We start from the raw sequence: 25105 nt of genomic DNA on the forward strand, positions 1-25105 counted from the left end.
AGGATGTATCAACAATTCAATTTACGATACAAATGCATCAACATTCATATGAAACTACGAGTTGGCGCATTTTGGTGGCAGACAGTCTAGTAAGTGAGCGTTAACTCGGCTCCAGGAGAACTTGGCCTTCCACAAGAGAACTCAGTTACCTACGACGCCAACGCAAGCCATTCGGGTGCAGCAGCACACACCTCAGGAAGCGGACGCAGGAGGCTGTGGGTTCAAGGCTGGCCTGCACTATACAGCAAAACCATGGCTCAAGACACTGGAGATAAAAACATTAAAAAACCTAGCAGTTTCATTAGGAACCAGAAAGCATATGCACACTGGGAACTGTCTGAACCTCCATGCTCTGCTCCACAGTCCTGTGCTTGACAGTGATCCCACTGCAGCAGGATTCTCTGTAAGAACAAACTATTGTTTCCAAGTTCTAAACAAACAAGATGGCAATTCATACAAAAGGGTTTAAATAAGACTTTTCTGCTCAAAAAACTAATGCAATCTCCATAAATTAAGAAATTATCAAAATGCTGACCAGGTGAGGAGGCCAGGCCACCACCCATCTCCACTGTGTGCATCATAGACACTGGTATAAGCTGCGGGGGAGGGACAGCTGGGGACTGTCCTAGCTCTTCTAAGTTGCACACAGAGGTGGACACAAAAGTCTCCATACATCAGGGCTAAGTGAGCTAGCAGGCTCCTGACCATGAGAGCTTCCAACTGAGAGGTGTAACTAAGCAAACCATCAGGAAGCAGGCCCTGGGAGACCCAGGCCTGTGGTTCCCAGTCCTGATACCATAACCCAGAACTCAAACTTGGAAGGGTCAGCAAACGAGGCCTCTGATTACCACATTTTTGGGATAAAAGAGTAAAAGGTCAGGGCAGAGGTGAGGGAGGCAAGGGCCATTACATTGTTACCCACGGTTGTCCTGCCCGAGGCTGGGAGCTGGCAAAAGGCTGAGAAAGCCCAGGAGAGACACTCTCAAGCCATTCGCTACGATCTTTGGGTGCACACCTGTTACCCCAGCAAAGCAATGACCATGAAGTTGGTTCTAGCTCAAGCAACTACAGCGTTAAAAGCAGGGTAGGAGTCTCCGTACAGAGTGACTTAAGGAAACCAATGGCTTTTCAGGCCCCGGGCCTTACGGAGAGCACAGGTACCGTGCTTTCGAACTCTTCACACGCTGGCTTGATTTCCAAATGCATCACTTTATTTTCCCACGAGGCAGCCACACATTATAAATTCTGAGCATGTGACAGTCACATGATTTCTTCAGTAAGCTCCAAGGCAGATCCCGGCTCTCCTGGAGCTTGGAGTCCTGAGGTTTCAAATGTTAAAGCTCTCACCACAGCCGCACGTTCCTTTGATGTTGGGGTTATTGAAAACAAACTCACTGGATAGTTTGTCCTCCACATAGTCCATTTCTGTTCCTAATAGTGTCAGCTGTGCTTTCTTTTCAATGAACACTCTGACTCCTTGGGGAAAAGAAAACACATGTCACAAAGCCTGCAGTGTGCAGAACCTGCAGCTCAAAGCCCAGTGAGTTTCCAGTGAGCACCATCAGCAACCCTACAGCCTCTGGGAGACCTCAGGGAGGAGGCACACAGCTTCCTGCTAGTAAATCTATGTCCAACCAAATATAATGTGGAAATACCATAGCATTTCTTTGAAACTACTGTTTGCCTTTCACTGTATTTTACCCATTTTTATTTCAAATTGCTATAGGGGAATGTATAATTTTATGAAATATCTGTACCTGACACTGTCAGGTAAAAGAGCCACTGAACTGCTGTTCCATGGGGCATTTCTAACAAGACCTAAACTAAGACCACACAATGACACACAGACTTCAGGGAATGCCCATGGGACCAAGAGTTCTTATCTGCTAACCGTTTTATTTTTGTTTGTTTATTGTTGTTTTGAGACAGGGTTTCTCTGTGTAGCCTTGGCTATTCTGGACTCGCTTTGTAGACCAGGCTGGGCTCGAACTCACAGAGATCCACCTGCCTCTGCCTCCTGAGTGCTGGGATTACAGAGGTATACCACCACATCTGGCTCTAATGTTTTTTTAATAATTAAAAACATTTTTAGATTTTCATGTATATGGGCTATAGATATGTGTGCAATGCCTGTCTGTGGAAGAGGACACTGGGAAATAAATCCAGGTCCTCTGGAAGATCCAGAAGCCTTAACCTCTAAGCATCTCTTCAGCTCCAATTTTTTATAATTAAAAAAAAGGCCATTATTGCTTAATTTCAGTTAAATATGAGGAAATACAGTTGGGAATATAATTCCTGCTTGTCTCACACAAAAAGGGCTGCAAGTTACTAACAACATGCCTCACATGCACAAACCTGCCCACAGAGCCTGTGCTCTCCCTTTGTCCAAGGCTGTAGTGTTTAAGGTGTCTCACACAGGATCTTACTAGCTCAGGCTGGCCTGACTTTATCCTGAACGCCAAACTTAAGATCCCCATCACCAATGGTAGTAGCATTAAGCCCGAGACACCATACCTCACTCTTGAGTAGGTTTTACAAGATCTGTGTGTGAGTGCTGAGAGGTTCGGGGAGTAAAAGCAGCTTACTGTACAGGGCTGGCTGCGTTCTGAGACCCAGAACCATGGTCAAGTGAGAGAACCAACACCCAAAAGTTGTCTTCTGACTTTCACACACTAACACAAGTGGTGAGAATGTGCTTGATGGTAATTATAATTGCAGCCCTCAGGAGGTGCTGGAGGGAGAATCAAGAGTTCCAGGCTGAGCTACACAGGGAAGACCCTGTCTCAAAAACAAACCAAGCTCCCCTAAACCTTTCACAGTATTTAGAGCTATAACAAAACACAACTGTCTAATTCCTTAGAGAGAGAATGGACTGGGTTCAAAGCTTCTCTTGGTCCTTTTCTGGACCTAGAGCTCTCCAGCTATTGAGCCTCTCTTTGCACCAGGTTCAACAGAACCCAGGGAAACCATCGCCTCTCTCATTCCCACGGCTGCATGCAAGTTACATAACAGGTGCTAGAAAGCCTGTCTACCAAGACCAGGTGGCAGCCAGCAGCACTCCACGATTCTGAACACTCACAGCAGCGGTTTTGCACAAGGACACAAGCCTTCATCAGGACAATGTGCCCAAGGTTAAAGAAATAAAACTCCCACTATCTACCAGAGCCAAGCATGGGAGTATATACCTATATCCCATCACCGGAGGTAGAGCAGGAATTAAGGTCACTCTTATATCTGGCTACACAGAAGCTCAAGGCTAGCCTGGGCTACAAAAGAACCTGTATCAAGAAAATAAGAGCTCACCATCTTGAATAACTTCTTCATCAGAATCTCCTTTTGTCTTTGTATACTCCAGGCTATAAGATAGGCCATTACAGCCCCTGGTTCGCACGCCAACTTTCAGACCCACCTGAAGAGAATTGAGAATAAATATAAACTTAGTGTTAACAGTACAGCCAAGTGTGGTGACTCACACTTAAATGCTAGTGTCCACTCAGGGGGGCGAGGCATGAGGACTGTGGCAAGCCAGAGGCTAGCCCAGGCCAAAGAGCAAGGTGCAGTCTCAAGAAAAGCAACAAGGGCTGTATTAGCTCTGAAAAAGGTTAGAGGGCCAGCACAAGAACCTAGGGCAGATCTCCAGAATCCAGATAAGAAGCCAGGCCCGCTGACCCAGGCCTGGACTCCGTGCTGGAGAGGGAGGCACAGACAGGCCACTTCTGGGGCTTGCTGACCAGCTCATATTGGTTTACACCTTGAGATCTAGACCAACGATAAACTCTGTTTCTGTGACCTCTGGCCTCAGGCACATGCATGAACACACTTATCTGAATATACACACAAAAATACTAATACAAATATAAAGTCTAATATAAATACTTACCTGCATACACAGAATAAAACAAAAAATAAAGGAAAAAAAAAGCAACCTTTGCTATTTATTACACTATTCCCTTTCTCCTACACTTGGTGTGCTATGTAGCAACTCTCTGGTTTATAATGAGTGCCCCTGAAGGAAGGACAAATGTATCCGCAGGGAGAGGTGCACTGGGAGAGCCGCACAAGCCCTGCTGCCCAGGAAAGCACCTTTCCTGTTTCCCAGTTCTGGCCGCACTTGCACCTGGATAGTCTATCACAGCACTCACAAGTTTCACTCCACTTGACTCTGTGGATATGAGCCCTCAGATTTACAAGTGTTTGTGTTCTTAACTATGGTTGGAAGTAATGTGAACATCATGAACATTTGTTGCTTTTCTGCAGTCAGGCTGGCCTCACACTCATAATCCACCTGTTTTATCCTTCAAAATGCTTCGAGATCATGGGTGTGCATCACCATGCCTGGCTTTTCTTTACCTTTCTTTCTTTTTTTTCTTTTTTAACAGGGTCTCAAATTAATGGCATCAACTTGCTATATAGCCAAGCCTGGTCTTGACTCATAACCTGCCTCCTGCTACCTCTCAAAGGCTGGGACAGAGAGCGTGTGTGCTACCACATCTGGCTTTCTTTTCTTCTTTCCTTTTTTTCAATTTTGAGACAGAGTTTCTCCATGTAGCCCTGGCTGTCCTTGAACTCAGAGACCCACCCGCCTCTGCTCCTGAATGCCACATACGCCACCACATCTATCCTCCGCTCTTCTTTTGATGGCAGAGATTTTTATTTTGCCTTTAAAACCTGGGCTTCCTTTCAGAGGTTTTGTTCCACTTTTTACTGTGCGATGTTCTCTGGTAGCTTCCATGATTAGTGAACACAGAGCATAAAGGCTCATACTGTCACCTGGCAACCATCCTGTCTTTTTGCTAGAAGCCTCCTTTCTAGGGCAGTCAGGTAAGACATTCCAAAATACCAGCAAACCAAAGACCTTAGTAGTTTAAAGAAAGGGGGAAGATAGGATCTGAAGCAGAGGCCATGGAAGGTGCTGCTTATTGGCTGGCATGGTCCTCATGGCTTGCTCACCTGCTTTCTTAACAGTACCTAGGACTGCCCTGCCCCCAATCAATCATAAATTAAGAAAATGTCCTTCAGGCTCCCCTGCAGCCCAACCTTATGCAGGCCTTTTCTCAACTGAGGTTCCTTCCTCTCAGATGACCCCAGCTGTGTCAAGCTGACATGAACTAGCGAGCACATGCATTCTCTACCTACGCTCTCAGTATTGGTGCCTGCCTTTTCTTTTAAGTAACAGTCAAGCTCTAATATTCTGACTCTACCCTACCAGGGTACTCCTCTCCTGTGAGAGAGACACTGTTAGGTGCTTGTTTCACGAGCTCCATCACAAAGGAGTTGTGCCTTTGCAAAGCTTAGAAGGGATTTCTTACTCTGGATGAATTTCTGGAGTTTTAGTTTCTATCTCTATAAGTAGGAAGCCCTTAAGAAAACCAGAGTCATTACAGTCTGCAAGACAGGGTTAGGAGCACACAGCAGCAGACTGTCTAGAATGTCTCAAGTCCTGTGTTCACTCCCAGAGACAAAAAAAGCAAAAGCAAACAGAAATCCTCCTCAGTACTTGAAAACAGTTTTAAGCCAGGCTTGGCAGCTCACACCTGCAGCCCTAGAACTCGGAAGGTGGATCTCCAGTGAGTTCAAAGGCAGCCTTGTCTATGTAGAATTCTAATCCAGGAGGTTTAGGTGACGGGAGTTTTGGGAAAGAAGTTGTTAATGCTATAAAACACACATTTTCACACAACATGAACAAATACCTTACAAACCTACAAGGCTAATTTCATGGAGTGCGTGCGTGTGTGTGTTTTCTTGGTCAATTTATGCACTAGAAAGTCCTGGAGGTGTGAGAAGTCCTATCAAGCCCAGAGCCTAACAAATGACTACCCACAGGCTGTGGCTTGAAGTGATTCAGTGATCCAACTGAAGTGCCCCACATGAAGGGACAGATCCTCTGTGGGCACAGTAAGCCAGGCTCCCAGGTCTACAACACAGGGCCTGGCTCACTTCACCAACAGCTGGTAAATGATGTCTGTGACAGGCACGAAGAGCCAGATACCTTTCATACAGAAGGTTAGACGAACAAGCCAAACCTTGTCAGGAATATGTGCGGCCATGAAGGAGGGAGGCCTTTAGAGAACGAGCTGGAAGGTCTTCAGGCTGAATCGCTAGGGTGAAAACAAGTGTAACCACAGTGTGTACTGCATGCTGTTGTCTACGGAAGAAGACACGCACGCACGCACGCACGCAAGCACGCAAGCACAAGCACTATGCAGGACAGTGGTTTCAAAGGGAGAAGCTTTGGTCGTTACAACCTAGAGAGAGAGAGAGAGGATGCTACTGACATGCGGCAGGCAGAGGCCTGGGATGCTCCAGGACACTGCCAGCCACCCTAAGGCATACAGTGGAGGCAGGGGAATGCCAGCCACAGTGCACACACAGACAAGCGCAGGCTGCTTCTGGCCTAAGAGTGACAATGTGGAGTCTGGCCGTCGAGGGTCATGAGCAGCTGCTCTGTGGTAATGCTCCCCAGGTAGGATTCAAGAGTTTGAGTGTTGTTCCCTGTAGAGCACTTGCCTGAGGGAGGCCAGGAGTTGAATCCTTAGCAATGTAAAAACTAACAAAAACCAAACACCTTAGTTAATGAAAACATACTTATTTGCAACAAAACACATTTGTCCTGAGAACAGAACTTTAGCCCTGCTAACGTTTTAGTGGGCGTTACTTACATGCTCTGGCTTGTCTTTAAGAAGCTGCTTTATCTTGTTCACAGCTGAGGGGGTCTGGAAAAAAAAAGAAGAAACAGTTATCTGGCTCATCTTCTGAACCCCGACTGGCTGGGCTCCCCACTACAGCAGCCTGCTGTAAGCGCATGTGTGCAGTTTTGCCAGAGGACTGGTGGATTTCGTCCAGCAAAGGGAGCCACAGTGAAAGCACGATGCTATCTACCTGGCAGAAACACACTTTTCCTGGGAAGATGGTATTTTATGGACACACTGCATGCCTTGCCACAAGCACAGTCCCAGACCAAGATGCCAGTCAGTAGAAAAGCTAATCTCCAGCTGTTTCCCCACTGGGTCAGTCCCCTTCACCTCCATCTGAATGCAAAGCCAGAAGGCTTCTGGGCCAACAACATGCTTGGATACCGGTAGCAGCCACTTTACTCAGTGATAAAACTAAGTTTGAGGCTGTGTTTTTAAGAAGCAGTTCAGCCTAGTCCAGTGGTCTTCAGCATAAAAAAAAAGTCCTGGGCTGGAGAGATGGTACAATGGTTAAGAGCGCCGCCTGCTCTTCCAAAGGTCCTGAGTTCAATCCCCTGCAACCACATGGTGGTCCACAACCAGCTTTATTGTGATCTGATGCCCTCTTCTGGCCTACAGGTGTACAGGCAGGCACAACACTGTATACATAATAAATAAATAAATAAATCTTAAAAAAAAAAAAAAAAAAAAAAGTCCTGATGTACTGTCTCAGATCAGTGTCACCAGTCTCATAGAGGATGCTGGGAACCTGGTCTGATCTGTAACATTCCTGGACTACTTCCTAGGTGCGTCCAAGGGTAGACATCTTGAATACTTTCTTCTAATGTCTAGCTTCCTACTGGGGAAATGGGACAATCCTCTCCCTAGGATTCCTGTGAAGACTGAATACTGAAAGGCAGGGCAGGGAAGGCAGCGCAGACAGGATTACATTCTGAAACTCACGAGAGGGCCGGGCACAGTGTAATGAAGGGGAGAGTACCACAGTAAGGAATGATGTCCTTGCTATGTTGTATTCATCAGCTATTGCAGCTGGCAGGACCCTTTATGGTCAAGCTTAAGGACCATCAGGCTATTGCTGGACGGCTGGGGTGGGGGACCAGGGGTGGGGGACCGGGACAGGACGACAGATCACAAGCCGCCCTAGACCAAGTTCTCATTTGTAGAAGCGTAGGCAGACGATGATGTACAAGTGCAATGTGGAACCAAATCAAGAGGGTCATTTGCAGCCAACTTACGAAGTCCAGAATCAACATGAAAGCGACATGAACCAGGAAGCCGGGTGGGTAATACAGGCCGGGAAGGCGCTCAGTTGGAAAAGTGCCTGCTTTGCAGTCATGAGGACCTGAGTTCAATCTCCATAAAACACAACAAACAATAAGCTGGCCAGGTGGAGTAGCCCAGCCTAGTTGGAGAGCTCCAGGCCAGGGAGAGACCTTGTCTCAAATAAGAAGGTGGAGAGCCCTTGAGGAGTGAGTGAGACTGGACATGTCCTTCAGCCTCCACACATATGCATGCATGTGCCAGCAACTGTGTCACGTGCATACTCCCACACGAAGAGAAAGCCATATAGTGTGTATAAAGCAGGTGGCTGATGTTGAGTGCACTATTTAAGTTACTGGTGTATGATTTCTGTGGATTTTTCTTATTGTGTAGCACTGCAAACAAACAAACAAACAAAGCTAGGGTGATCAAGAAAGGCCTGACCCTCAGTTCAGGTGTTTCAGGCCAAATGAAGCGGCATGAAGGGCAAAAGAAAGGAATGCTGACCTCAAGGAGTTAACAAAAACATTCCTCAAAACTCTGAACAAGCCAGGCATGGTGGTGGCATGTGCCTTTAGTCCCAGCACTCAGGAGGTAGAGGCAGGTGGATCCCTGAGTTCCAGGACAGCCAGGACCACACAGAAAAACCCTGTTTTACCCCTCCACACCCCCCAAACACATCTAAGTAGTGGGGCTTGTTAGGAAGAAGAAAGTCTTCAACAGAGAGGGGGTGAAATTTCAGTGTGGGACGACAATGACCTAACTCAGTATACAGGTGCATGTCAAAAGTTAAAACAAACTGTGGAAGAACAAACAACTCCTAACTTGTGCTCACAGACTAAGTTATAGCAAGACCGTGAACTTTTCTCTGATTATTTGGCAGTTTTTAGTTATCACAATTTATAAACATCTTGCCATTATTTGTACTTCTCATAAAATAAGGCTATGTTGATGAGCTTGTTCTCCCAGGATCTGAGCATCTTTTGTGAAATAACGCTCCAGGAATTCCAATGGAGCACAAGGAAAGAGAGACCTGGCCTTTGCTTAACTATCCACCTTAACTGGCAGACTGTCTGCTCAGGAAAAGCCACTGCACACAAGGGGTATGGAGCGTCATCATGTGCATTAGCCTAGGACACTGCTATTCAGTGACAGCAAATGTTGTCAGAATATACCAGTATTTGCTAGTTCACATGCGAAGTGGTTGTTCTACAATATGACCTCAGAAAAGAAATAACTTTTAAGATAGGCGTGGTGGCGCACGCCTTTAATCCCAGCACTTGGGAGGCAGAGGCAGGTGGATAGATCTCTCAGTTCGAGGCCAGTATGGTTTACAAAAGGAGTCCAGGACAGCCAGGGCTATTATGTTTTGTATCAAAACAAAAAACCAATCCCATCCCCTAAAGAAATAACTTTTAAATGCAAATTTGTCTGGGAAGGGATTAAATAAATAAGCAAAAATTTAATATTCGAATAGATGTTTAAATTATCTAAATTTAATTTCATAAAGAAAACATAATTTTAGTAAAAATAAAACGCTTATTGAGGAGCTGGGTGGTGGTGGTGCACACCTTTAATCTAGCACTTGGAAGGCAGAAACAGGTAGATCTTTGTGAGTTCGAGACCAGCCTGGTCTACAGAGTGAGTTCCAGGATAGCCAGGGATAAAACAGAGAAATCCTGTCTTGGGGGAAAAAGTTTATCAAGGTAACTGGAACATTTAGAAATGTGCTTATTTATTACCCTTCTGACTGCCAATAAGTGCTTCCTTTCCTGTCTTCAGCTGTACATGAGCATATTTCTTATAAAAGCGCCAAGGAAATAAGTCTGTTTTCTGCCAACAGAACACAACATCTGAAAGGAATCTTGCAAGAGAGGCTGCAGAAGATTCCGCGGCTTTGGTTCCCAGCATCACACAGTGGCCCACCACCATCTATAACTGTAGTTCCAGGGACTCTAAAGTCCCCTTCTTACCCCTGGGAGCACCAGGCACTCAGGGTACATATGCATCTATGTAGGCAAGACACTTGTAGACAGAAACCAAAATAACTGAAAACAAAAAACTTAGAAGAAAAGGCATAGCTCAGGGAAAAGTTTGTTGGCGCTAGAATCTACAGTGGAGCCTGGGTTTGGAACGCACAGGTCAAAGGTGAAAATGAAGCCTACTGCACTGTGTCATGAGAACACAGGGGCTTTTTGGTTAACTGGGCTTGAGTTTTATCCCTATAAAGTTGTCTAACTGGTTTTCTTCTTTTCTCAAGTCTTAGAAAACAGTTAAACAGCGATGGCCTGTAATTCTGGTGACGAGGGAGGCCGAGGCAGGAGCACCAGGAGTTTGAGGACAGCCTGGTCTACACAGCTAGGTTTGTCTCAAAACAAAACATGTTCAACACAGCTAGAAAAGGCTTGGTGGTAGAATCGTCCACATGTTGAATACAGGGAAAGGCACGCAAGGGAAAAGTAACATTAAAAGCACCCAACTGTCTGCGAGCTGCTGTCAAATGAGCAGAATGGACCTTAACTTAGCTGTGCTCCTCCCTGTTACTAAGGAGCTCTCAACCAAGAGGGAGTGAGCAGCTTAAACTGGCCAAGTGGCTGCTCTGTTTCTGCCCTGCTTTGGAGACAGACTCATTATGTATTCAGGGCTGGACTTAACACTTGACCCTCACGCCTCTGTGAGCTGCCATTGTTCAGCTGAGGGACTCATTAGTTCTGATTAGTCCAAAGAAATTAATGATGGGTCGAACAGCGCTGCAGATGGGGTTGCCCTTTTTGTTCTAGGTATAGCACTGTACTTGGTATTAGACAGAAGCTAAGTACCCTCTTAGCCCCAGGTGTGTGTGCACACCCTGGCAATGAGGAGGTTTTCCCCGAACCCCATTGCAAGTCTGGCCACTCTCTACTGTGTCTGCACCCCCTAGGCCAGCTCAACCTGAACCTTTCCAAGAAATCCAACAAAATTTAACAATGCCTTTTAGTCAGCTCCTTTGTAAACCATAGAAACATGGCTGCTCAAAGTGAGAACACATTAAAGATGTTTTTAAAAATTATTAAAGGGTCAGTGAAGTGGCTCATCAGGTAAAGGAATGTGCCTACATACCCGAGGGCCAGAGTTTGATCCCTGGGATCCCCACGATGGAAGGAGACTCTCCTGGGCTGCCCTCTGATTATACAACCACAAAGGCACTCATGCCCACATATATGCACGCACAATAAATAAGTGTAATTTAAAATATTAAAAAAAAACACAAGCCAAACAACTCTTCCAAGGCTGTTTTGCTGTCAGGATGCTGGGAAATGCTCTTCAAGTGAATGTTTCAGAACTACTTCCCAGAGCTAGCTGGTGTTTGGACACTGAAGGCCCGCCCACCCTGCTTCCACCCCAGCGCTGGGATTACAAGTATGCATCACCCCATCCCCCAACGTCAGCTTTTTTTATCTGGGAACCAGAGAGGAAGCTCAGGCCCTCAGGCTCTCATGCTTCACAGCACGTTCTCTGCCAGCTGAGGCTCCTCCCCCCTCCCTGTTTGTTTTACATCATTCTTTCAGCCTTACAATTAAATATCTGCAAGGGCCACTAAATTAGTGACCGAAATGTTAACAACTGTAAATACATTCTTTACAACGAATCCACAACACCTCACCAAGAGCCTTTCTCCCTCTCACACTGTACCCTATGCAGCTGCTCTACCACTGGACTGGACCCTGGCTGTGCTCTGCAGGTTTTCCTAGTAACAGCTTCTGAAGCACGTGCACGTGCTAGCTGCTGTTCCAAAGGTCTTCTGCTCCTACTCCAGCGAAATAACAGGTCCTCAGGTACAGACCTCAGTCGCTCTCAGTCAGGCTGTGCTGGGAAGCTAAGGCCTCCCGGGGCTCCTGTGTGCAGGGCACTAGCTTATCGGCACACAGCAACACGGACACTACCTAGGCCCCGTCGTTTACCCACAAGGCGCGCTTTGTGTCTCTATTCATGAAGTGCACTAACTCTGCTACGTACAACAATTACCAGGATGGAGATAACGCTGCCTGTCAGCCAGGAGGTGCTTAGTGGCCACAGTCTCCAGTCACATCTGTCAACTCTATGTATTAAGGCCTGCACTGATGGGGGTGGGAAGGCGCCCACTCTCCTTAGATGTTCTCTGCAAGTATCCCAGGCAACTCACACTGATGTGGTGAGCTGGAGCTATTCTTGGTTTGAGGACGTTACCAGTCTACCCCACCACCCGGTGTGCCAGCCCCTCAAGTCTGTCCAGGACTCACACGGCTCAGGCTCAGAGAGATAACCGGTGCTCATGTTTTCCTTGCCGTGGCTGACATTTAGTTAGAACACACTACAGTGCTCCTCAGATGTCGCAACATGTCAAATTCCCTGCTGTCAAACCCACACGGCCAGGCAGCATTTAACCCTTATCAATTCACTTTTGTTCTCTCAGCTATCACCTCACGGCTTTGGCTTCTGCTGTGTGCCAGGCTTCAAAATGTTTAACAAACACCTGAAAAACAAACGCAAACCACAACAGCTGCCAACCAGCTACAGTGCTGTCTCATGTGCTATTCCTCTCCCACGAAAAATCACAGGAAAAGAAGCCTAGGGGCAGGCATAACAAGAAGGATGAATGCAGATGGCGGACTCCACAGCCAAGCCAGGCAACACGGAGAGGGTGTTTACTGACATCTCCTATGACAGGACATAACCAAGCATTTTCCACTGCACCGACGGAGACCAGGTCTGGGGAAATGAGATGTTACCCCTTGTAAGCATGGCCTCTGGAGGGTGGGGTCTGGGTAACCCACTCATTTCTTGTCAGGAAACATGGCAGGGCTTGATGATGCAGGCACAAAAGGTAGGAAAGGGAAAGACAGGGACGGCTCAAATAGTCCCCAGTATAAGGTAATATGCCAAATGCTTTGAGACAACAGCAACACCACTCTAACCAACCAAACAGCAACAGGAGCAGCAGCAGCGGCAACAACTGGTCCGGGAGGCCGAGTTTTCTGGGACGTACTATTTATTACTTGTATGTGGATTCTGTTATAGTCTGAGCAAAATATAGCCAGAATTGTGTTTGCACAGATTCCATGGTATATGTGCGGAGATGAAGACAAGCCTGCTCTAAAGGAGAAAGAATGCAGCCTGATTATTGGGGACAAACTGAAGGGCCCAAACAATAACCTATCATAAAGGCAGATTCTCCCACTTGGTCACGACTCCCTTCTATTTGACTTCAACTAATTATTTGCCAAGAGCCTCCCCGTAGGATACTGGGTGGAGCAGATTCCAGGGCCGCATCTTGACCGAATGATTTTCCCGTCTGCACGGATCCTAAGCTTGCCTCCCGGGTGACGGAGGTAACAGTCCTAAACGCCTCCAGGATGGCTACGCTGCGCCGCGAGGCTCCTCGGCGCGTTCCCTGCGTGACCTTTCTCCCAGAACGCTGTGACCTCGGCCGCAAACGGCCGCCCCGTGGCGGCACCCACAGCCCGTCCGCTGCCCAGAGCTCCGCGCACGGCCCGCCGGGAGCCGTAGTCTGCGGGCCAGGCTTGCCCTGCCCGCGCCCCGGGTCACCGCCTCCCCGCGGACGAGACTCACCAGCGTGAGCGCCGCCCGCGTGGGCTGCAGCTTCCTTTTGCTCACGGCCCGCACCGTGGCGCGGACCAACGACGCCGACATGTTCACGTCGCGGCGCCCGCAGCCTCGGGCTGGAGCGTGGGACCTTCAGCCTCTCTCCATGGACACGGCGGGCGCTTTGACGCCACAAGCTCCTGCGCAGGCGCCACAGGCTCCGCCCTGTACTGCCCGCCCCGCGCCACCATTGGACAGTCCCGGTGAGTGACGGGCCTGGCCGCGTGGCCGTCACCGCTGACGAAGCACGGGACGTGACCTGTGACCTTGCGGGCTTCGCGGTCACGGTGCTACCGGAAATGCAATGGCTTCTTCCGTACTTACGGCGCGTACTAACACCAGGCCCCCGGAAGTGGGGACGGAGTTCTGTGACCCTGAAGCCGCTCCGACAGTAAAACAAGCAGAGCGCATTCGACAGTTTTCCAGTTATTGAAATGACACAGGGTAGCAGATTGTGGCATGAAACCGGGCACGTGACCTAGCAGCCTCGCGACCGACGAGGATGGGAACACTGGCAGGGCGGCGGCTTTATCCGAGCCTTACTTAGAGTGCCCTGGCGCTATCCGATCGCTGCCCTGTGCACGTTTAGCTAGCTTTCCTGTAGGCGGTTCCATTTGACAGGCTGAAGGCACGTAAACACGCCTCATTATCGTCTGGGGCCTGTGCGCGAGCTTTCGTGATGACTAAGAACAGGAGGTCCTTTATCTCGGAGCAGCAGCTGCCTTGGTGCTGGAACAGGGTGGGCGTGGGCAGTACTGAGGGAGCTCGCTAGCTCTAACCACCCTCCAAGGTCCAGGAAGGTTGAAGGAAGAAATGGAACTGCACTTGAGGATTCGGCCTCGGGTCTAGGCTTAAGTAGAAACCGAATGGCTCATCCTAAGGCGGGTGGAGGTGGGGGGCTTTGTCATGCTGGAACATTGACTAAGATGTTCTACGGTGTTGCTGCCTAGGAGCAAAGAAATGTTCTGACCTTTTCTTAATAGCTTTACCAAGAGCAAGTATATCATGTTTTCAACTCTGTTTTTTAATGCCTGCAACACTGTGAACCCCCACTCATTCACTGATCACTTGCAAGGATTTTGTTTCACTTGGGAAGCTCACCCTCACCCCATTAGAATAGAAACCACTTTTGAAGCAAAAGAAAAATAAACTGGTTTTTAAAGAACACTGAAAACACATCTTCCACCATGAAGCTTGCCAAAGCTGTCCACAGTGAACAAGAGACTGCTAAAAAGTGAAGTGGACCCCTAGTTTCCATTGTTTTAGGATGGGAACATGGCATCTGGGACTGGAACTGGGATCGATTGTGAACACGGCTTTGACAGGGCCGTGGCTGCTTAGGAGCCAGTCCTAGGGGGCCTCACTTGCCCAACACAGTCAGTGCGCGCTATCAAAACAAAATGCAGGAAACCTTTTTAAGGATAGAAGAAAACATGGCAATTCCGTTTAGGAATAAAGGTTGGTCTGGTCGCATATTTCTCTTGTGCTCTAAGGGCAGAGACAACTTAAGAGCTTTGCCAGGTGGGTGTGGCTTTCCTCTGGCCACAGTGTCCTGCTGTCACTTCAGAGCAGAGGCAGGAACGCAGGAACAGCAGCTGAGTAGTCACGTAGCAGGGAGGCCTGGGTTGCACAATTCATGAGTTTGTTGGTCACCATTTTTATTTTTTTACCATGATTTCCAAATTCTCAGACTTCATTTTGACAGGACTGTTCCATAGCTATGATACGAGCAGAAGTGCACATACAGAAGCACCCTCCTTGGCCTCCTCAGTCTGGCAGTGTTCTCAGCCAGCTCTCTCCACCCCCAACCTCCTGTATCGCAGAGCCAGCACACAGTTATCAACAACCCGGGACACATCAAAGGGGAACCTCATAGGCATCCTACTAAGGAGACCTGTACTATCCCAGATCTTCAATTTTTTCTGATGAGGATCCTTTATAAGAAAATAATGTGGATAAAACTACAGGTTGAAAGTTGGATTTTATTTCAAAATGATAAATAAACTGAGGCATAGTTCTGACTGTACTATTTCAGAAAGGCGTGTGAAGTTAGAGAAATAGCTTAGAGAGGCCTCCAGTCAGACCCAGAAGGATGCCAAAGTTGTGACTGGCAGGGACAGCAGCCTCTGTCATCTTTAGGTAGTACAGCACTCCACCCTAATCTCTGAGTGCTATAAAAAGTAAAAAGCACATTTATTCTGTCCTTTTCCCTTGAAATTTTCTTTTTTAAACCAGCAAACAGGAATACTTGTTTTTATGACTTCATTTTTATGAGAACAACAGTTCTATGTCAATTTACTTAGAGAAGGGAGCCCCCAGAGATATGTCAGCGGTGCTGTGCTCCACCGAGGCCCACATCGACAGGTGCTTGCATTCCACGTTATCACTTCTACAAAAAAACCCATGAAGAATGCTCGTAGACCCCATGTACAGCAGTACAGTCCACACGGATTTGATGTGCATCCACACCAGGACCCGGTAACAACAGATAGAACCCCTCTTGGAAATCATAAAGGGATGTGTACAAAATGGAGGGACACCTCCTCTGCTGAGCAGCACACTACTTCCAGTGTGCTTTAAAAGAACTAAAAACCATGACGCTGTAGTCATCGAATACTGGCCCCTAGTTATATTTCTTCTTTTAAGTTGACTTTCTATTAAAATCTTCAAACCTATGGGGATTGGTGGTATGGTAAGACTGTATTAAAATTTTTCTTTTCCTCATTAACAATTTCATTAAAAATTTAAAAATCCCGACACCCCCCCTCAACTGTTCTGTTGAGGCCTGACATGTGTCGCTGTCCTGTGACGTGAACCTAATTTTCCTAGTGGCCATTTTCCAGGGCTGCAGCTCCTTCCCTCATGATTCTTGCTGGGTCCTCTTCACTGAGGCTTTCCCCTGAGTCATATATTTACTGGAAAGGCTACCTAGGATGGAAAACAAAATCTAGCATTAATGACAAGAGTCATTAAGACTTGATCAAAGTCACACAGTACTTATTGTCAGCTACTCACAGAAGTGTGTCCCACTAGACGGGGCATTTGTCCTGAGTCAGGATTTAAGCTAGATATAAACACGTGTGCAGACAGGCTCTTTCCCGTGCAGGCAAGTTGCTACAGTGCAGCTGTTTAACCCAGCTGCAGGCTGTGCTCCCAGGCTGGTGCTGAGGCCAGAGGAAACCAATGTTTTAGAAGTTCTTTACATAAGCCAGGCGTGGTGGTGCACGCCTTTAATCCCAGCACTTGGGAGCAGAGGCAGGTGGATTACTGTGAGTTCGAGGCCAGCCTGGTCTACAAAGCAAGTCCAGGACAACCAGGGCTACACAGAGAAACCCTGTCTCAAAAAACCAAAAATCAAAACAAAACAAAACAAAAAGTTATTTACATAGGCCTTCATCTGCAACCAAACGGACGGCAAAGAGTTCTCTGGCTGGAAATTAGATTCTCACACCATTACCCGTTAGAAATCTGGTGATGCCTATGGATTGTACACGGAGGAAATAAAATTCACTGCACTTACAGGTGAGGAACAGGAATGAGAATTCCTTAGTAGGGAAGCCAGCCATGCCTTATGACACTTACTGTGTTCTGGGGTCTGAACACAGAAAGGAACAAGGCTAAAGATGGGGAACGCGAGAGTCCATAGAACTACTACTAGGTAACGAGGCTCTATTCAAACCAACTAAAAGAACACAAAGTATTTAATACTTTGTCAAATACTTTTTTCTTTCTGTTTCTTTTTTTTTTCTTTCTTTCTTTTTTTTGGTTTTTTTGTTTTGTTTTGTTTTTGTTTTTTCCAGACAGGGTTTCTCCGTGTTAGCTTTGGCTGTCCTGGAAGCGATTGCTAGACCAGGCTGGCCTTGACCTCACAGTGATCTGCCTGCCTCTGCCTCCTGAGTGCTGGGACTAAAGGCATGGGCCACCACGCCCGGCTCCTTTTTAATTTTTCAAAGACAGAGTCTCATTGTGTAGCCTTGGACGGCCTAGAATCCATTATGTGTACTCAGGCTAGCCTGAAAGAGATTTGCCTGCCTCTCAGCGCTGGGATTAAGGGACTATGTCACCGCCACCATATGTGGCTCAAATACATAATTTTTGAGGGGGAGAAGGAAGCTGGCTTCCTTTTTAAATGGTCCCCTTTGTCATTTCCAAATGAATTGTAGAGTTAAGTGTAAATAAGAGAATATAAAGCATAAGCAGTAGTGGGCATTTTCAACACATGGATATGACTTTCCTCTGGTGGAGGCAGACACCGCCTCTGTGTGCTTAGCCCTCACTGTCAATGTGCCCAGGGTTAGCGTGCTCAGGGAGCGTGCCTTGGGCTTGTGTGAGGACAGCCTCAACTGAAGGTAGCCCCGCCGGCCCATGCACTGGTGGCATCAGGGGCTTACACAGGCTTCTTGAGGACAGAGGTGAGAATGTCTCTTACACGGTTTTGCTCATTCTGTCCTGACAACAAACTCAGCCCCATGGACAGAACTGTGACCATCCTGACATCTATAGCAACGTGGATGTCTCTAAATCCTAACTTTGTACTTTGTAGAATTCCACTGATTTGTGTATAATCATTACAAGTAATTTTCTGTGTCATGCCACTATAAGATTTTGGGTCACAAAATTAAGAATAAATTCAGGCCAGGCAGTGGTGGCCCATGCCTTTAATACCAGCACATGGGAGGCAGAAGCAGGCGGATCTCTGTGATTTTGAGGCAAGCCTGGTTTACAAAGCGAGTTCCAAAACAGCCAGAGCCATACACAGAGAAACTGACAGGGTTTCGAGACAGTTGAAAAACCAAAATGAATGAATTCAGGTAACTAAGTGGCACTGTTGCAAAAAAAATATCTTCCATTCCTAACCTCTTAAGCAGTGGTTCTCAACCTGCCGGTCACCACCCCTTTGGGGTCAAACAACCCGTTCATAGCAGTAGCATATCAAGCATTACATTATGATTCACAACAGTAGCAAAATTAGTTATGAAGTAGCAATGAAAATAATTTGGGGGTTGGGGGTTACCACAATATGAACTGTACTGAAGGGCCACAGCATTAGGAAGGTTGAGAACCACTGTAAGTATTTCTATTGCTTTTTATTTGCTCTCTTGAAGACTATTTTAATTTCTCTGTGTTTACAAACTGTGAAACCAAAAACATAAGGAGCAACACACACACACACACACACACACACACGGGGTGGGGGTAAGGCGTGCATGGAGACGGGGTAGGGGAGGAAGGGAGAGGCTTATCCAAAGATAAGAGGAATACCCCATCACATTATATGAGAGTCATTCTTGGTAAGTGCATAAAATGTAACTTTTAATCAAATTTTGTAACATTTATTTTGACCATTTATATAGTCAAAACAAACAAACAAACAAACCAACAAACAAACAAAGAAACAAAAAAACCCCACAGGGGCTGGAGAGATGGCTCAGTGGTTAAGAGTACTGAATGCTATTCCAGAAGACCCAGGCTCAATTCTTAGCCCCACATGGCAGTTCACAATGGTCTCGAACTTCAGTATCTTGACACCCTTACATAAGACATGCATGTACACAAAACACCAATGCACACAAAATAAAATTAAATAATTAAAAGAGCACAATGTAGGGGCTGGGGAGATGGCTCAGAAGTTAAGAGTACTGACTGCTCTTCTAGAGGTCCTGAATTCAGTTCCCAGCAACTGCATGGTAGCCCACAACCATATATAATGTGATCTGATGCTGTCTTCTGGCCTGCAGGTGTACATGCAGTTAGGGCACTCATATACATAAAAATAAATAACTTTTTATTTTTTTAAAAAAAGCACAATGTAGGGAAAACTATTATAGCTTGAGATTTAATAAAAAGTTTTAATTACAGTTAAGCATGTCAGGGCAGTCAATAGAAACGGTTAGTGAATGATATATTCATACAAGGGGATTTCAAGTGATCAATAAGGAGAATTACCAGACAAGCTTTTCCTTTCTTCCATTTTAATCTCATGGCTTGAGATTTTAAAAATCAGAGATTTTTTTTTTTTTTTTTAAGAGATTGGTAGCTTTCTGTCATCCTTTTTATGTATAGTTCATCATTGACCAGAATTTACAAACCCTGTCCCCCACCCCTAATATGCCTGTGTGTCTGATGTTGTTCATGGTTGTGCATGTTTATATGTGTTTGGACATTGTATGTGTGTACTTGAACATGTTATGACAGCTTGATACTGGATGCCTTCCTCATAGTTTTCTCCTTATATACTGAGGCAGGGTTAATTAGCTATTCAGCTTGCTCTGGAGCTCCCTGCTCTCTACCTCCTGTGTGATGGATTACAAGCAGGCTGCCATGTCCACCTAGCATTTGCATAAATGCAAGGATCCAAACTCTGGTCCTCATGCCAGCATGCAAACATTTTGCTCACTGAGCTATCTCCCCTTCAATGGTCGTTATAATAATTTAAAACAACAAGTCATATTTGCTGAAACAGAGAAGTGCATCTGTTTCCCAAGATCAGTAAAATCACAAGGCAAGGGCACAGCTGTCCATCAAGACACACTCACTAAAGAAACCACAAGTAGGTCAAAGATACAGTCTACAAAGGGATTCAAGAGAAACTAATTCCACCTATAACACAGATGGTTCACATGCCAACAACATAATTTACACCTGCACACGACAGGTAAGACTTACAGCTGTCATTAACCGCATTAGTTATTTTATGGGTGAGGACAAACTTTAGTCATCTATAATTTTTCTTATAGAAAGCAGAAAACAATTTGTAATAAAAATTCAAAAAAAATTAAGTTAGTAAGTTTTTCAGTTGCAGGGTTTTTACCTAGTTGAATAACTAATAATTTCTTTATAATTAAGTAAATGTCAGTAGGCCATGCCATTTCTAGGTACATAACTAATATCTTCATTTTTCTTTTTCATGACAAGGCTTCTCTGTGTCTCCTTAGCTGTCCTGGTCTCACTCTGTAGACCAGGCTGACGGTGAATTCACAAAAATTCGTCTGCCTCTGCCTCCCGAATGCTGGGATTCCAGGTGTGCACCACTGTGCCTGACTTCTTGCCAAATTATAGTTAAAACTCCACTTTCAAGATGTGTAAAGTCTTAATCCCAGCAACACTGGTCTATGCAGACTTGGAGACTGTAGGAATAAGGTCAGTGCAGTCATCACCAGGAGCCTCTTCTCTGAACACACACACATACACACACACACACAAGAATAATTGAAAATACTTGAGATAACTTCTCTTGCCATTGAAAAACTTGAGTCAAACACATTTACAATTCCAGTTTTTTTTTTTTTTTCCTTCTCTCTTCATGAGCAGCATTCACAGTAGAAATAATAGAAATTCCTAGCTCAAGGCTTCCTCAACTTTCCCAGAATATGGTCAGCGTCCTTGCCTGGACAGAAGAGGCCAGAAAGACCAGGAAAGACAGTTGATCCTTTGGAGGAGCCAGGGAATCTGCCATGGTCTGACCTTAGCTAAGACTTCTCTACCAAAGTCAACACTAAGAAGTCAACACTTTGTAGCATTAGGATGTCATTCCAAGACTCCCCAATGGAGCTGGAAACTGTAGCTACTCTGTGTTCTACATGTATGTGCTTGTTTTATATACCCACACTTGTGTCACTGCTGTAGTAAGAGTTACATACTTGTTCTCATTAAAAATGTCACTTTTTGGGCGTTGGAGATGGCTCAGCAGTTAAGAGCATTTGCTGCTCTGGCAGGGAGCCAGGCTTAATTTCTACCACCCACATGGTGGCCTAAAAACACCTGTAATGCCTGTTCCAGAGGATTCGACACCATCTTCTGATCTCCACAAACACCATGCACACACGAGGCGCACACAGATGCATGCAGACAGAACACTCATAGATACAAAAAGACAGCCCCATTCATGTTTAATAAATGATGCAAGAACTCATGTTGGAGCTCTCTGTGCTTGACTCCTTTAAAGAGGTAAGGAGGGGCCAGGACAGGCTAGCTAAGCGAAGCTGCTCAGGCTGTCCCTGCAGGGCTCTGCTGTTGATGACGTGCTTCACAGTTATTTCCTATAGCAGTACTGGAAAAAAAATCACTCTTTTCTTTGACCTCAGTTTTGCCCTTTCTTTTTTGAGACTCAGAAAAACACTTGAAATGCCAGGAAAAGACCATCTTGCCCTGATGTCCCACCATGTTCTCTTCAGCATCCCTCCAAAGGCCTGGGACATAGCAGAAGGGGGCTCTGCCCTTGATACCACAGTCTAGGCTGAGCAGGCTCCAATTCGTTTTCATGGAGTTCTGAACCTGGTTACCAAAGAAAAGGTTCCTAGCAAAGGGTTCGGTGATTTATTTATTATTATGTATACAGTGTTCTGTCTGCATGTACACCTGCAGGCCAGAAGAGGGCATCAGATCATATTAAAGATGGCAGTGAGCCACCATGTGGTTGCTGGGAATTGAACTCAGGACCTCTGGAAGAGCAGTCAGTGCTCTTAACTTCTGAGCCACCTCTCCAGCCCACCCCCACCCCCAGCCCTTTTACAGACTTCTCATAGCACCATTCCTCCAGCTAAAAGTTCTGGCAGCTTCTCATCTCACTTAGCAAAAGCCTTCCATTCTCTCTGGAGTTTCAAGACGCTAGACTCATCTCCTCCAACCTCATCTCCCACTGCTCTCCCATGTCACTACCACTCCTGCCAGCCTCAGGCTAAAGAGCAGAACCAGTAACATTTCAAGGTCTATCGTCCTTTGGCTTGACCCTCATTTCCTGTGACTCGGCTGCCTTGAGACTTAAAGTATCTGTCAGCAGACAGCTGTCCCGTGTTGCAGCTCACTTCTCTCTATTGTCCACTTCTGACAAGAGTGTAGAGGAGGCATTCAGTGCAGTTACAGGGTCTCAATAGGTATTTACTGAGGGATAAATACAGGAAATAGTTGTTTGGATGCCGATTGGAGGTTTCAGGATATAACTTTCTTTCCTTATTCTGGAGCATGGCAGATAATCTCCGCAAGGAGAATACAGCGAGGGCAAGACAATAGCAATTCCACAACAGTCACAAAACGCACAAGAAAAGATTCTATGGTTGGGTATTGATTCTTCCTCAAGGGAGGCAAAGTCACCTGGAATATTTGAGAACTACACAGGCGGCACTTACCCGTTGATCAACAAAATTAAGGATATAAGGTGAAAACAAGGCAAGAGGCTTTTTCTTTTTCTTTTTTTAAAAATTCCCTTGAGAGGTTCTGATATCCCTCTGTCAGAACCACGAAGGAAAGGAAGAGTCTCAAAGGCATGTGGTAAAATATCCAGAAAAGAAAACAACACACATCTGACCCTTTAAAACCACATACCTGACTGGGGACTCAAAAATATGGTTGTTTTTTGTTTCTTTTTGTCTTCATGTAAAAGCACTGCCTAAAAAATGAAATAGACTGGTTTACAAAAACTGAAGGTAAAAGCAACAGAAACAGCCTCACACCGTGTCCAAGAAGAGCTAGGATTAGGCACAGGGTGGCAGAAGTGTGCACGTTAGTTGGAAAGACAGACATGTATGCAGGAGCCATCCAGCAAGCCCCTACTACGAGGGCCCAACAAGCCTTACCACACAGTACATGGGGTGCAGAAGGAGTAAGCACCACAGGCCAGCCAGGAGAGCCCAGTATGCAGCTGCAAGCACTCCAGAAGACTGTGGGGAGTGAACAGGACAGAGGGGCTCTCCTCTCAGGTTTGGGCTGGCTTTTACCTGAGCAACTGCTCTCAAAGCGCTAGGTGAAGAGTATGCAGACACACAATCTGACTTACACAAACCTATAGAAAAAAAGGAACACTTTTCGTTCCTACTTCAAATCACCACCAAGTAGTCCTTGCCATACTCTAGACCATGAGTCCCATATGCTCTCAAGTGCTTACTGTTGACATAAGTTGTGGATGCTGCATTGGGAATAGCCAGGTTTTAGAGCAGGGCTTTTTCCTGAAGGTTGCTAAACCTTAATGCTAGCCAGGTGTCAGAATTGCCACTCTTAAAACTTCTATGTGTGTTTGTATGTAAACATGCATGTGTATGGCTGGGTGCACATCTATCTGTAGAGGCCAGAGAGCAACCTCTGAGTTCATCCCTCAAGAGCAATCTGTTTTGTTTTGGGGGGCAGGGTCTCTCACTGGGACTGTCTTACTCAGGCTAAGCAGGCTGGTTAGGGAGTCCCATAGATTTGCCTCTCTCTGCCTCTCTGCACTGGGGTTAAAAGCATCCACTGCAACGCCTTGCTTCTCAGGTGCACACTGGGGAGAGAGTTCAGGTCCTTGTGCAAGCACTTTATTGACTGAGCTAGCTCTTTCGGCCACCCTCTAACAGCTTGGAGATATGTTGGTCAGTAACTAAAGCATGTTACTAGACAATGGAATGCGCCCGACTATGCTGGAGGGGGTGGAGGAGGAAGGGACCACAAAGATCTGCTTCATGCTGTCTGTAAACACGAACCTGAGTTTTTCTCAAATATAGTGTATAAGAATAACTACGTTAAATTATATCTATACGGTTTAGTCCCAACTAGGTTTAAGGAGACTACTTTCCGAGCTAAATGAGATTATCTTTAACTATACTCAATATTGAAATAGTGCCAAACTGGCCCTAAGTTAACTGGATGCTAATAGATGTCAATATTACTCCTCCTCCTTTTTTTTTTTTTTTTTCCCCCCGAGACAGGGTTTCTCTGTGTAGCCTTGGCTGTCCTGGCTTTGCTTTGTAGACCAGGCTGGCCTCGAACTCAGAGGTCCACCTATCTCTGCCTCCCGAGTGCTGGGATTAAAGGCGTGTGCTACTACATCTGGCTGAGACTCCTTCTCATAAAAAAAAATCAATGTGAAAGTTGAGGTTAAGTCCTGAGCTCCTTAGAACAACAAGACTAACTCAGGCTGTGGGAGTCTGCCATACAATCACCAAATACTCAAGCAATACTTAAAATAAATTCTCTCTCTATAAAGCTCCTTAAAAAGTAAATATGGATGGGTTGGGTATTATACATAGCACAAGCATGTGACCTCAGAAGGCAGGAGGCAGGAGGATTCTGAGTTTGCAGCCAGTTAGGACTACATAGTAAGTTCTAGGTTGGCTTTGACTACAATAGCGAGTCTCTGCCTCAAAAATCCAAAATGGGGGTGTGGGGAATAGGAAATCTAAAACTTTCAGCCTTAAAAAATCTAGACAATCTACCTGGCAGACTCAATATAATAAAATGGAAGAGTGCATCAGTGTTCCCCCGACACGGGGTCTTTGGAGAGAAGGAGCTACAGAGCTGCCCTCACTAACACTATCAGTAAATGAGCAGTAACAATTACTCTTTAGTGTTCCTTATCTACCATTACCCAATTTCATCCAGGCGTGGCCTATAGATCAGTATAGTATAAATATTGTTTTGAAGATCATAACTTACACAGGTTAAAGGTGACCAGCCCTAACAAGTCGATTCAAAAGGTACCCATCCGGGACACTTAACCTAGTCAGTAAAAACAACCACTTCACATCCAGCAACGTAAGGGATGATATTTGGGGGTGATTTGGTTT

At 46.0% G+C, this 25105-nt stretch overlaps 2 protein-coding genes across 2 annotated transcripts in view; both read right to left on the minus strand.

Annotated features, from left to right (window-relative positions):
* Nucleotides 1-1213: 1213 nt before the first annotated feature.
* Isca1 (iron-sulfur cluster assembly 1) lies at nt 1214-13715 on the minus strand. The gene is made up of 4 exons (XM_051172799.1): nt 13542-13715; nt 6660-6713; nt 3304-3409; nt 1214-1476 (listed from the first exon to the last, which is right to left on the minus strand). Exons 1-4 carry the CDS (start codon nt 13620-13622, stop codon nt 1328-1330), a joined length of 390 nt encoding a protein of 129 aa, XP_051028756.1. The 5' UTR covers nt 13623-13715; the 3' UTR covers nt 1214-1327.
* Nucleotides 13716-15973: 2258 nt separating this feature from the next.
* Nucleotides 15974-25105, minus strand: part of Tut7 (terminal uridylyl transferase 7) — a 55869-nt gene continuing 46737 nt past the window's right edge. The window contains exons 27-29 of the mRNA XM_051172823.1: nt 23288-23352; nt 22896-22959; nt 15974-16502 (exon numbers count right to left, since the gene is read on the minus strand). Coding sequence (XP_051028780.1) covers nt 16435-16502; nt 22896-22959; nt 23288-23352 — 197 coding nt within the window. The 3' untranslated portion in view covers nt 15974-16434. The remainder of the gene's footprint in view (nt 16503-22895; nt 22960-23287; nt 23353-25105) is intronic.

This window comes from Acomys russatus, chromosome 3, assembly GCF_903995435.1.
Source record: "Acomys russatus chromosome 3, mAcoRus1.1, whole genome shotgun sequence".
Classification (NCBI taxonomy): domain Eukaryota; kingdom Metazoa; phylum Chordata; class Mammalia; order Rodentia; family Muridae; genus Acomys; species Acomys russatus.